The 13,430-nt window shown below is 42.9% G+C and overlaps 1 protein-coding gene across 6 annotated transcripts in view; it reads right to left on the bottom strand.

Annotated features, from left to right (window-relative positions):
- The window catches only part of grip1 (glutamate receptor interacting protein 1), a 91,894-nt gene that overhangs the window by 21,460 nt on the left and 57,004 nt on the right, over window positions 1-13,430 (bottom strand). For all 6 annotated transcript variants that reach the window (XM_075472272.1, XM_075472274.1, XM_075472269.1 and 3 more), the window contains exons 3-10: window positions 12,073-12,208; window positions 6,219-6,364; window positions 6,047-6,130; window positions 5,875-5,950; window positions 5,655-5,800; window positions 5,105-5,252; window positions 4,157-4,326; window positions 54-191 (exon numbers count right to left, since the gene is read on the bottom strand). In XM_075472272.1, coding sequence (XP_075328387.1) covers window positions 54-191; window positions 4,157-4,326; window positions 5,105-5,252; window positions 5,655-5,800; window positions 5,875-5,950; window positions 6,047-6,130; window positions 6,219-6,364; window positions 12,073-12,208 — 1,044 coding nt within the window. The remainder of the gene's footprint in view (window positions 1-53; window positions 192-4,156; window positions 4,327-5,104; window positions 5,253-5,654; window positions 5,801-5,874; window positions 5,951-6,046; window positions 6,131-6,218; window positions 6,365-12,072; window positions 12,209-13,430) is intronic.

The raw sequence follows: 13,430 nt of genomic DNA, 5'->3' as shown, positions 1-13,430 counted from the left end.
GCGCTCTCTCACTAAAAAAGAGTAATCAAGGAGAAAGAGACGGGAGGACGTACGAGGGTTGTTTGCATGGCGGTTGTGCGATCTGGCACCTGATTGGTCGGGGTGATAGGTGTTGTAGTGGTAGGGAGGGAGAATGGGGGCGGAGCCTCCGGTTTCCCAGGGAAGGGGGCGGGGACTACGCTGCACCTTGACTGCGCGCACACACACACACACACACACACAGAGGAGGGTGTTCAGGTTAAGACAAGAGGAAAGGTTAGAGGTCAGGAGGTGTTTGTAAATAAATGCAGCTGCTCGTAAAGTGACTTTTCACATTTGTTCTTTAGCTTCATCTTTTATTTAATTTCACTTTAGACTCGACTGTCCTTTAAAGCAACACGGGGAAGTTTGTGAACCTTAAAACTCTGAGCTTCTGACTCGTTTTGAAGTGCGCTGGCCTTCATTAAGCACATTTCCAAGCCTGAAACTGAGGTACCACAGTTCACCACTTTGGCTACAATGCCAATACAAACGGAGCACTCTTCCTTTTCAACCCGCTTGGCTTTTTCTTCTACCGTCCCCATCACAGCACACGTAGTTCAATTTTTCCTTAACCCTTATTGATTTTCACTTAAGATTTGTTAATAAAGAGATCCATTTGTGTTAGAAATCATTTTTCTATCCTATTTGAAAACTGGGGATCAAAGAACATTGGCCTGTATTTGTCCATGTCGTGCTTGTCTCTGCTAACTTCATGTTATCTGGAAAAACACCCCTCTTAGAAGATTGATTGCATATGTATGTCAGAGTTATTTCTATGGATTTACTGACATATTTTACAATATATTGATTAGAAAGATGTCTTTTAAAAAAAGAAACTCATTAAAATGTTGTTTTTTTAGGATTAGAAATTAACTGAGATATGAGGCAGATCATTAAGTTTTAGTGTAAAAACACTGTCATGTAGTTAGAATTCAGGTTCTGTGCGTACAAAAGACAAACTCAGAGCAAGCTAGAATACAATATGGTGACCAAACAAACAACCAAACGCAACTTTGTCAACAAGAAACCTTGTCAAGCATCCCCCATCCAGTAGAGACGATGTTTACCAAGTAAATCCTCACTGCCTCTTGCACCACTAATTTATTTTCACCTTTATTTAACCAGGAAGTACAGATCTCTAAAGATTTAAAATCTCTTTTCCAAGATTGTCCTGGCCAAGATCGACAGTAGTTCAGGTCAGCAGAAATAACCCAATACACACACTGTACACTAAATAAAATATACCTAAAAAATATCTAATAAAACTAATTTTAACCGTTAAAAACTGAAGAAACCAAAGACCTCGGAATATTTCATCAGTACAGTCACCACAGGCCCAATGCAGGCTGAATCGTGAGTCATTTACAACATTTACAAACGGACACGTCCGCCTCAAATATTTGAAAATATGCAGTTTGAAATATGCCCGAAATTGTTTGGGGAGATAAGCTCTTGAATTTTCAGGTGATATTGTAGCAGATTCAAAGCAGAGGGAGCTGAATATTTAAATCCCAATTCAGTACAGGCTTTAGGGAACAGATAAAAGGAATAAATCTTTGGAATGGAGACAATAACTTCCTGGACTTTTTTTTGAAAGATAAAAGTCTGTAGATAAGTTGGAAGCAGACCTCTTTACAAAGAGAATATGCCAATGTTTGAGTTTATGGGAGGACACAGCAGACCAACTGAGAATGTAAGGGTTGTGATGAACTGCGACGCTCCACTGAAGACTTTCTCCAATCCAGGTGAGGACTGCAAAGATGCATGCCTGTAAATAACACCACCACGATCCAACAAAGACATGAAAGTGGGTGGTGCTAAGGTAGAAGCTTCTGTTTGTTTACTTTTAAACAAACAGCTGAATGTGAGTTGTAAGGCCGGATTCACAAGTACACGTTCCAGACGTCAAAGGTCTCATTCATTTCCTTTGAACTGAGTGATGTTTGGCATTGCTTTGCTTTATTAGCTTATCTTGTGGTGGAGAGTTGAGAACAACTGTTTCAACTGGCAGCAGAGGCTCCAACCAATCAAATCTCCTTCCTCATCATGTGTCTGACCAACACACGTCCAACATCCTGCCTTCATACAGGCATACAGATCAGTACAACAATGAGGCATTTTAATACATTTCTGTCAAGATTATTATAAATAAAAGTGTCCCTAGGATCGACCCATGAAGAACACCCTTTGTTTCACTGAGGTAAATGAATGGAATATCTTCTATGAGTACCCACTGATATCTGCCTGACAGATCATTTTCAAACTATCTCATTGATCCACTGTGACAAAAGCCTTCTATAGATCTAGGAAAAGGCAGCACAGTATTGCTTATTGGACAGGTGTTTGTGTCTGTAACCCTGTGCTATGGTGCGTTCAGTGGTCAGGGAAGTGTTTGAGTGTGTTCAGGGCCCATTAAGTTTGATGCGTGTGTTTACACCATGCCAGGGGGGCGATCAGGGCCAATTCTAGTCCGGGCCCTCCACTTTGTGCGCTCCTGTGGAGATCCGCCACATTAAGTGCAGCTCCAAACCAACTAGCCTTTAGGGGAAGTGGGTCATAAATCCTCCAACTCTGAGTCAGCTTCAATGCAGACTCATTAACCTGTTTTCTGTCAGGGAACAGAGGAAACTCCACTCCTACAAATATTTATCTCAATGACCGACTCAGCTCGCTTTTGTGACAATGTAGGAGGCAAAATATGAGCATTAACAACTTTATGCATTCAGTGCAAATAATTATGTTTTTAACAGAAGCAGCAAATTTACAGTCAACATTATTACCACTGTTTTTTTAAAAAGTGTTTAATGAACAATATAATTATTGTCATCGATGTGTTTGTTGGTGGAAAAGTGGGAAAGACTGGGGTACTTCTATATTATCCCTGTTTACTCTGATGTTGACGGTTAAATCTTAAAACGCAGCATCCAAGAACTGAAGGAAAAATTTAGGAAAGAAAAGTTGGGAAATAAAACAAAATTGTTTCCTCCCTTGAGGATAAAACGGACGAGCTTGGAATCCTGATGAGGACACAGCATTAATATCAGGCAGAGACCTGGCTGCAGGAACAGTTCTAACAGCTCTCTGCTCAGCTCTAAGACTATCTGGGCAGACAGAGACTGCAGACAGAGCGCTAACAGGAAAGGAGGATTACAGAGCTGGTTAACAACAGATGCTGTAATCCTGGACATGTCACTGAGAAGGAGCGTCTCTGCACCCCAGATGTTGAACTGCTGGCTGAGAGTTTCTGTCCATGTTGTCTGCTGAGAGAGTTCACCTGAGTTACCTGCTGACGCTGTGTGCGACATCATCAGCTAAGTTGTTGCTAAGCTACAGAAACAACAGCCCAACCCACTGATGGAGACCTCTGAAGGTTTCTACCACACCTTCCTCTCTGCTACACAGGTTTTTGTCAGCTGATACTTATTTGATTTAATTCGTTATCCATCTTTAACAATAGCATAACTTCCTTTTGAGTATTACTGAAGTAATATTGAACTGAGTTTAACTGAATTCAATACAAATAGAAATTTTTTGGTGTTTCAGTTTTGTTTTACATTATGTGAACATTTTAAAGCTCAATAAAGAATGTAGTCTATTTTTGTTAAAAGAGCAGATTGTTTTCATTTAAATGCCTGATTGAGCCCAGGAATAATAATTCATACATAAATGATATTTTAGTTACTTTTGTCTGATTTGATATGAGTAGAAGGGACTGTCTTAAATCAGCAGGTGATACCATCTCATATCGATCCCTGGCTTCCGAATCAAACTGAATCGTAATGGTGGCAGAATTTGCGATATTGATTGATCGATCCACTGAATCAATATAACACTGTATCATCATCAAACTTGTGATTTACACCCCCAGTGTGTAGTAGCCGGATTACAACTGTGTAAGGGAATAAAAAAAAGAAATGAGGAAGTATGCACAGAAATAATCAAACAAATGTGGAAATATAATGACAAAACATAAAAGGGTAACTTAATTTATTCTAATTTATATTATTTTATCTATGATAAGTAGATTACTCTGTTTATAATATACTGTATAAACGAATTGATTGTAGATCTTGTCTAAGTGTGTGTTTATACTGTGCTGTGGTGCGTTCAGGGTCTCCCCTGTGTGTGTTAATACCATGCTGTGGTGCGTTTAAGGCCGGTCGGGCCTGGTGCTGGGGCAGGATCTCCATGCGGACAGTTTGACAGGATGCGGAGAGCAGCTGAGTAGCTTCAGCCAAGGAACAAAACTCCATGGACTTCCCGTCAACTGACAGAATGTGATCTCCAGCATGCAGAGCGCCACATCTGCAAAAAGACAAACACACACGATTATGTCAGTTTTAACACTTTTAATGAAAAGCGTTCAAGCTGAAGTTCAGAAAACATAAAGAAGTGAAGTTAAAGAACTCATTTCAGTACCGATTGCCGAGTCAAGTCACTGCTGGTGAAGAATTTGACCCAGAGCAGCTGAAAAGTCGACTGATGAGTAAGTTATCGGATGTGTGTGCTTACTGTAGTGAGCTGGTCTGCAGGCACTTACAGAAGTTACATCTGCCAGCTAAAGAGGTCGTAAAAGGCCTACAGTACAGAGTAACTGTCCACACAACATAAGGTCATACTTTCAACTGCTGAACTGCCTGAAACGCACTGTTTGTAGCTCAGGCTCGTCTTTCTTTACACCAATCAGCCATAACATAATGACCACCAACGGTGGAAGTAAAAAACATCAATGATCCCTTTACAAAGGCACCTGGCAGTGGGCGGGGTATATCAGGCAGCAAGTGAACATTCTGTTCCGTCTAGTTACATTAGTTTCTGCATATTGTACTGTCAGCACAACTTCTTCTGAAGCTATTCCTGTGATGTCCAGGTGCCATTGTTGTGTCTGTTTATGAAGATAACTGCAGTCAGTCCACCTGTATCAGCGTTGAGGACCCAGCGCCAATGTCACAAGTTACTTGTGCAATGAACAATGTGGCGTGCATAATCGCAGCTTAACTGAACCCATGGTAGTCATAATGTTATGGCTTGATGACATCATCAGCGGGATTGAGTTTAAACATGATTGTTCAGCATGGGTTACCTGTCCGCTATACTGGCAGGCTTCACTTTATCGATGATGATGACCTGCTTGCTGCAGAACATGGAGGTGGATAAAGCCACGCCCAGGCTGGAGCCTGCTGCCTTGGCAACCTCAACCAGCAGCGGCCCTGACGCCGTGGCAACAGAGTCTGAGGGAGTGAAAAAACAGATGTGTTTTTTACGTCCTCATCGGTGTTCCACAGGGTTCTGTCCTGGGTAATGTTTTATGTCTTCTCTGAAACGTTGTTATTGACAACAATATTTATGTAGGTTACTTTCAGCTTCACATGTCACAGTCTTACAATGACTTTCATTTAATTTCTTTGATTTCATATTTGAATTACCCTGCTTTCATCTAGGTATTTTACATGGTATTTTGCTATTGCTGAAATTAAGAAAATGTGCATTGACTGAACTCGATTAAATTAAATTCAATAAAACTTTAATAATCCCAGAAGGGAAATTATATTGCTGCAGTATAGATTATTAATACAAATATACTATTTTCTAGTTGGATAACTAATGAAAAAGCAGGAACATTTTGAACTGACCCATCACTGACACGTCGTACTCGATCAGAAGCGTGGCTTCCTGCCCGCACTGCTTCAGGATGCTCATGGCCTCAGACAGCGTGCTGCCATGGAGACGAATCCCATCTATGCTTAGCAACCGATCGCCCGGCTTTATGGTTCCTTCTCTGTAGAGACGCAACAAGTTTTAGCTTGTACAGACGCTCCCGTGTGACAAAAAAACCCTTCAGATGGTCAGTACCTGTCGGCCGGCCCGCCTGGCCTGAGGGTTGTTATGACGATGGGTCGTGACTTGTTCCTGTCCTCGTGGGCTCCACCTGAACATACGCAGTCACGTCAGGTGCTTATTTTCATTTGTTGTTTAGGCGCACAAACAAACAACTGCTGGCTGAGAGTTTCTGAGCTCCTCTCACCTCTGATGACGAACCCGAAGCTGTTTCCTTCTTTGTGAAGCGTCACCTCCACGTTCTTGAACATGACCCCTGACCCCTGCACAGCTGCAACACACCACAACATCAACACATCAGCAACACACTGCACGTTCCCGCCCGCTCTGCTCATTTGCTTGCCGCTGGCAGCACTTACAGACGGGCGGCAGCTCGAATTCCACCTCCAACACGACTCGTTCCCCGACGTTCTTCAGCAGGCTGATGATCTCATCGTGCCTGAACTTGGCCAGGTTGATGCCGTTGACCGCGCGGATGTAGTCGCCCACGTTCAGCTGGTCACTCCTGAAAAAAGATCAGAACTTTTGCTTCATTCTAATTTATTTCACCACAGTAGCAGAGCACCTCTTGCTTTATTTATGACTTGTTCTAAACTCCAGAAGACAAAGTGTGATCATGCCACAAAAAGATAAAGTGATGATGTTCCCAGATCTATTCAGGCTATAATTAGAGTCCTAATCAGTAAAAAACTGGATAAATAATTCAAGGAAGCACATTTTTCTCTACAGCTCATGAACATCTTCCTGAAAAAAACCCGATACTAAAGCAGTAGTTTTCTTTTTAAAACCTTTGCCCCTTCTGTGGCCAAATTACAGTCACTCACTACTGTTAGTTACATTCAATGGTTGGATGATCATCAGTGATGTCTAAAGGGCAGCATGCCTTTACCTTTCATTTATTGTGTGAATGCTGAGTCAGCATTCTCTCTCCTGATTTCCTATATCTGTGAACCTTTGGAAATGATTTCTCATCTGTACATTGTTTTGCACTTAACTACTCAACCTCTCCCTGAGTCTGTCTGTGGTTCCCACCAGCTTCAAGCAGACCACCATTGTTCCTGTCCCCAAGCAACCCTCCATCTCCTGCCTGAATGACTACCGTCCTGTAGCACTGACCTCTACCATCATGAAGTGCTTCGAGCGGCTAGTCAGGACACACATCTGCTCCTCCCTCCCTGACACCCTGGACCCTCTTCAATTCGCCTACAGGCGAAACAGATCAACCGATGACGCCATCACACTGACGGTGCACACCGCCCTCTCCCACTTGGATAAAGTGGGCACATACGTGAGGATGCTGTTTGTGGATTATAGCTCTGCATTCAACACGGTTGTGCCCGCCAAGCTCGTCCCCAAGCTCAAGATCCTGGGTCTTAACAACTCCATCTGTAACTGGATCCTGAACTTCCTGACAGGCAGGCCCCAAGTGGTGAGAATGGGGAACCTCACCTCCTCCGAACTTACCCTGAGCACTGGAGCCCCCCAAGGCTGCGTGCTCAGCCCCCTGCTCTACGCCTTGTTCACACATGACTGTGTGGCCACTTTAAGCTCCAACGTCGTCATCAAATTTGCTGATGACACCACCGTCCTGGGTCTCATCTCCAACAACGACGAGACTGCCTACAGGGAGGAGGTCAGTACCTTGGCTACCTGGTGCCAAGGGAACAACCTCTCTCTCGACGTCGGCAAGACGAAGGAGATGATTGTGGACTATAGGAAACGGCAGGAGGGGCACGCCCCCATTCAAATCAACGGGGCTGAGGTGGAGAGGGTTTTCCATTTCAAATTCCTCGGCGTGCACATCAGCGATGACCTAACCTGGAGTAGACATTCTGACATGACAGTGAAAACTGCCCAGAAGCGTCTTTATTTTCTGAGGAGACTCAAGAAGTTTGGCATGTCTACTAAAACTCTCACTAACTTTTATAGATGCACCATCGAGAGCATCCTCTCCGGCTGCATCACTGCATGGTTCGGCAGCTGCTCTGCTGAGAACCGTAAGGCCCTCCAGAGGGTGGTGAAGACAGCCGAGCGCATCACCAGCTCCTCCCTCCCCCCCGTGCAAGGCATCTACCACACAAGATGCCTGAGAAAAGCACGGAAAATCACCAAGGACCATAGCCACCCCTCATATGGACTGTTCAACCTTCTGCCATCTGGTAGACGCTACCGGAGCATCCGGGCTCGGACTAGCAGATTAAAGAACAGTTTATTGCACTTTTTTTTCTACTTTATCTTTTTTTCTTGGTTTTCATTCACCCTTCTCAATTTATTTAATGCTGTTGGCGACGCCTCGTCACCAAGAATTTCAATGTACAGTATGACCCAGTGTCTCTCTGTACAAATGACAATAAATCTTGAATCTGAATCTGAATCTGAATCTGAATCCTCCATACTTTAAGCTATTCTATAACCATTCAAAAGTCAACATGTTCAGCTCGTTCCGGAGATTTGTGCTATGACTTAAGATATTTATTAATAGTTTTTAAATGATCTATCTCTTAAAACCTTAAAGCACTGATGAAATGGTCGGAAATGCCTTGATTTGTGGGTCAAGATTGTTGCACCATAAGTAAAGGGACACGCATGGTTAGTGTCCTCCACAGTTAAAAACTACAGAGCTGAGCTATTTTCAAACAAATCTCCGTGTGAGCCCTGCACATGCACAGCCATACACGTGAATTTGTTGTCACATTCAAGAGGCCACAAAGACGCCATCAAAATCCCACGAAATGTTGAGCAACTGTAAAGCAAAATGGCGTGGTTTGGGTGAGAAAACATGAACTGTCATGAACTGTGTTATCTCAGCTTCTGAGCACTCTGGGGCAGTTTCAGGCCCGGCCTTTTTTTCTAAATGATTATTTCAAAGCATTAAAATGATCGAAGAAGCCTTGATTTGTGGGTGGTCCCCTTTTAACCACTGCACATTCTAAAATTTTAAACTTTTGGGACATTTTCCAGTGGGACCTGTTCAAAACACCTCTAATGAGGGGCATCCACATTGCATCCTGATCAGATGCCCGAACCACTTCAACTTGTTCCTTTCAATGCAGAGGAGCAGCGACTTTACTCTGAGCCCTGAGCATCCCATCTCTCAGGATGAGTCCAGCCACTCTTTGAAGGAAACTCATTTTGGAGGCTTTTGTTTGCTGTCGGCCCCTCAGAGGGGCTACAAGAAAACTCCAAAAATCACTGGGGTTACTGTTCGGTCTTTACCCACAGCTCGCGACCACAGGCGAGGGTTGGAACATAGCTTGAATGGTAAATGGTAAATGGTTTCACCACAACAGAAGGTAGTGTAGATGCTGGTCCATCCCAAACCTGTTCCAACCCCACTTGTGAACAAGACCCCAAGATACTCATTCAGTCCAGCGTAGGCGACCCCTCTTTTTCTGCCAGAGGACCATGACCTCAGCCTTTAAAGCCATAAAAACCTCTCTGCTTACTCTAATTCAAGTGGTCTGAGAGGTACATAGACATCAGCAGCTTCTCCTTATTCGGATGTAAACAACCACTCCAGCAGTTATTAAACTATTTAAAGACTCATTTGTTCCTCGCACAGGTGTCAAAGTGATCCGGTAAAGGGCCGGTGTGGCTGCAGGTTTTTGTTCCAACCCTGCAGCAGCACAGCTGATTTGATTCATTTCAACTGAACTGTCTGCACTGAAGGTCTTAACCAGTTCAGTTGATTGAATGAAAAAAATCAGCTGTGCTGCTGCAGGTTTGGAACAAAAACCTGCAGCCACAGTTAGAAGTTTTTTCCTTAAACAAACTCTCATAGCACCTTTATTCTCATTCATTTAATGGAGATCTATGAACATGCTTATCAACTAGGGCTGGGCGGGTTAACTCGTTATTATCGCGTTAAATCATTACTTATTTAACGCCGATAAATATTTTATCGCGCATTAACGCAGATTTTATTTATTTAATTTTAATTTAAAAAAATAAATAAATAAAAATTTGGGGGGGCTTTTGTGCCTTTAATGGATAGGGAAGTTCAGAGAGACAGGAAGCAGGGGGCAGAGAGAGGGGGAACGACCCCCAGCACAGGGCCGTCCGATGCAGGACTCAAACCGGGGCCAGCTGCAGCGAGGACTCTCGCCTCTTGTACATGGGGCTGTCTGCTGCGGAACCGAAAAAGAAAGTAATCGGCGGATCCACCAAACCTGGAGAAGGGTACGGAACTTTTACTCGGCCATTTTTTATTTTAAAGTTCTTCCAGACGGCGGAGTCGACAGAACCAAAGTTATCTGTAAACACTGCCAAGTTGAATTGTCTTCTCACCGTAGTAGTTCCAGTCTAAAATATCACTTAAAAGCAAAACACACAACTGATAGCAGCAAGTCATTCAAGGAAACAGACAGTGGAGCGAGGCTTCTACATAAAAACTACAGAAAGATGCTGATGTTAAAAGTGTGTTTGCACAACAAATGTTATGGCACTTTCATTCATATGGCAGTACATTTAAAATAAAACTAAATGCTAAAAGATATACACTACTTTTCAATTAATTTTTGGATTTTTCGTACAAATGCGATTAATCGAGATTAATCAGGGAAATCATGTGATTAATTAGATTAAAATTTTGAATCGTTGCCCAGCCCTATTATCAACACAAACCTGTCCACAGGCAGCTGACACTGGACGTTCCTGTTTAAATCCCAGTTCCTGGTGTAATTCAGCCATAAATGTTTGAAACAGAGAGCGATTCTCAAGAGGAAGCTAAACTATGCAGAGTCGCATGTAGGTGAAACTCTCAGAATGGTGTATTCACGTTCTACTTCTTTCAGCAACATTAGAAAGGTGCAGCAACGTGGAGGCTCCCAGCTCCCGGCAGAGGGACCCCACGGCCCTAAGGTCCCTGCTTGCTCTAGCCTGAGTTCCCGGTCAAGCACTCGGGATCACCACCTAGCTTGTGCTAAATTTGAATCGTACCTTACAAGCTTCTTGTTTCATGGATTGCTCATAGAGCGTGAAATCAGCTGTACAGCCCAACTCCACAAGCAGTCAAGAGTTCCTGAAAACAGTCTATGTAGAACATACTAACCTCACCCTTCTGAGGATGGATGTGGAGATTCAAAGCTAATTTTGCTCCTGATATTTCTTATAACACATAATGAACATCTTGTAGACGTGATAATAAAACAACGTTTTTTATCTATTGTGGAGGAAGACTTTAAGGCTTTAGACAAGTCTTGCAAGCGATGGGAAACTTTAGCCAACTACAAGGGTTTTCTATAGATGCAGATCCATGAGGAAAGACATCCTGCAGGAAAAGTGCATTCCCTGTCCGAGCTAAGAACCTCAGAGGGGCTACAAGACAACTCAGAGAATCACTGGGGTTGATCAACATCTGGGCCAAATCTTACTGCAAGTGCATTAAATATTTTTTAGATATTTCAGTTCAGACCAGCGGTCTGTGGCTCTTTCATCCCAAATAAATAATGAGTATTTGATTCAAAGTTATTTTATTTGGTTCATTAGTCTTTTTAAATGTAATTCTAAATGTGAAGATTATGGTGATCTTGTGATATTAAAACGTGTTTGTGATGTGCGACGCCCTCCGGCACGCGATGTATTGAGCTTTTCGACCCCAGGTCGGACAACCGTGGATAAATCCAAGAAAAGAACGCTTAGCGCTACGTGGGCGACACATAGCATTTAGGTAAAAAACTATATTTGCAGTGTTATATTCATTTTAGATGTCAAAAGGGTTTTGTGGCTCCTGGTGTTTTCTTTTCTGTGGGAAACGGGTCCAAATGGCTCTTTAAGTGTTTATGGTCTCCGACCCTGGTTTAGGCCAACATGGCGGACAAACACCAAACATGAAGTCTCTGCAGCACTGAAGAATAAGACATGTCTGACTTTGACACCTGCAATTAATGTTACAGAAGGTCAAATAATCATCATTTTGAGTCTTTCCAAAAGTTTTAGTTGACAATAAGAAAATTATAGACCTAATAAGTCAGGTTTACAATACTTAAAAAGTTGTAAAATTTTACAATTTTTAGGGCATCAGTGATGTGGAGTGCTGCTAAACCTCTTAACAGAAGCCAGATTTTTACAGCTAAAGCATCTAATATCCCTTTAAAATAAGTCATGCTGTTTTATGGGCTCAGAAGCTGGAACACAGAGGAAACCAAACAGAAAAGCAGATAAGAAAAGATTTAATAACCAGAGCAGACAGATTCAGACAGAGACAAGTGTTACCTGGCAGCGATGCCTCCCTGTCGCAGATTTGAAACCCGAGGCTTCCCATCTTTGTCGATTCCGCCTGAAACCGTCAGCCCGAGCGTCGTCCCCTCCTTTTTCATCAACTCCACCACAGTGCAGCCCCGAAACTCATCTAGAAAAAGAACGTGCAATCAGCCTCAGTTGAACACTCCTTCTGGTAATGACATCATTCGACGGCAGTCCTCCAGCTCCGTCTCTGTGCCTTCATTTCACGCTTTTCACTCTTCCTTTCTCGAAGCACAGAGAAATGAAATAATAATCTGGTCAAACAGAGAAATGAAGTCATCCTCTATTCTGTCGTCTATCTATTTTTTATCAAGCACCTAAAATATTTAGCAGAAGGAGCGCTGGGTAGAGGGATATTTCAGTGCGGACCTGCTACAGTGTGATGTGAGCAGTCCTCAGGTGATAAAACAGAGAGCAGGATTTCCTCTTTCAATATTAATGATTCGGGGTTTCAACCCCTTTCATCCAGGCTGGATTAAGATGCCCCCATCTTTAGCTGTGACAATCATTGTTTGCCTTATCTTCTCCACACAAATAGGCTTTACGCAGAGAGTCCCTTTCAATTGCTCAAACACACCGACGCTGACTCCGTCTGAAAAAGGAAAACCCCAAATCTTCGATTCAGCTCAAATGTTTTATGAAGCAGTTTCCTGCCAGGGGAGCAACTTCTGAACGAGTTTCTTAACAAACTGCCAGTTACATTTACACCAACTGAAGCTGAAACAAAACAAAAGCCTCAAAAGAGGACAGTTTTGTTCAAGCTGCACTATTAGTGTTCCAACATGCTGAAGGAGCCACCGTTAAGACTTCATGAGGAAAGTGTCTCCACTGACGGTGGTTTCACTGTCTGTGATGTGGAACTGAACTGAACAAGGGCACGTTTTTCAAGCTTGACAACTTCTTGTGACCAACTTAAAAGCTCGAGCAAAATCGGCCTGTCCCCAGTTCTCTTCAGGAACCGATGATTCTGCACCAGCTACACACTGCAGTCAGGTAGATCGTTTTATTTGACAGCTTTAGTCACCATCCACTGGTGACTGCAATAGATCCGACTGACTGGAATCAAGATTTTAGATGAAACTTAGTCCTCATCAGTTCTCTGCTGACCACAAAGATCCTTAAATGGCTCGATAGTTCTGTCCAGACAAGAAACCATTTAGAAAGTATCTAAGCAACGACTGAATTTAAGGTTGGTTGCAAAGGCTCTACAACACTGGTAGTTTGTAAAACTCTAAAAGAACGCCACTAACAATTAAAAATCAACTGATCTGATTCTTCAGTTGGTTCTCTCAACGAGTTTTTACCGTGCAAGTTCTTATAATTGTTTC

This window comes from Odontesthes bonariensis, chromosome 8 (genome assembly GCF_027942865.1).
Source record: "Odontesthes bonariensis isolate fOdoBon6 chromosome 8, fOdoBon6.hap1, whole genome shotgun sequence".
In the NCBI taxonomy this organism is placed as follows: Eukaryota; Metazoa; Chordata; class Actinopteri; order Atheriniformes; family Atherinopsidae; genus Odontesthes; species Odontesthes bonariensis.
Note: the sequence above shows the minus strand (reverse complement) of the source record. Positions and strands in the feature narration are given on the sequence as shown.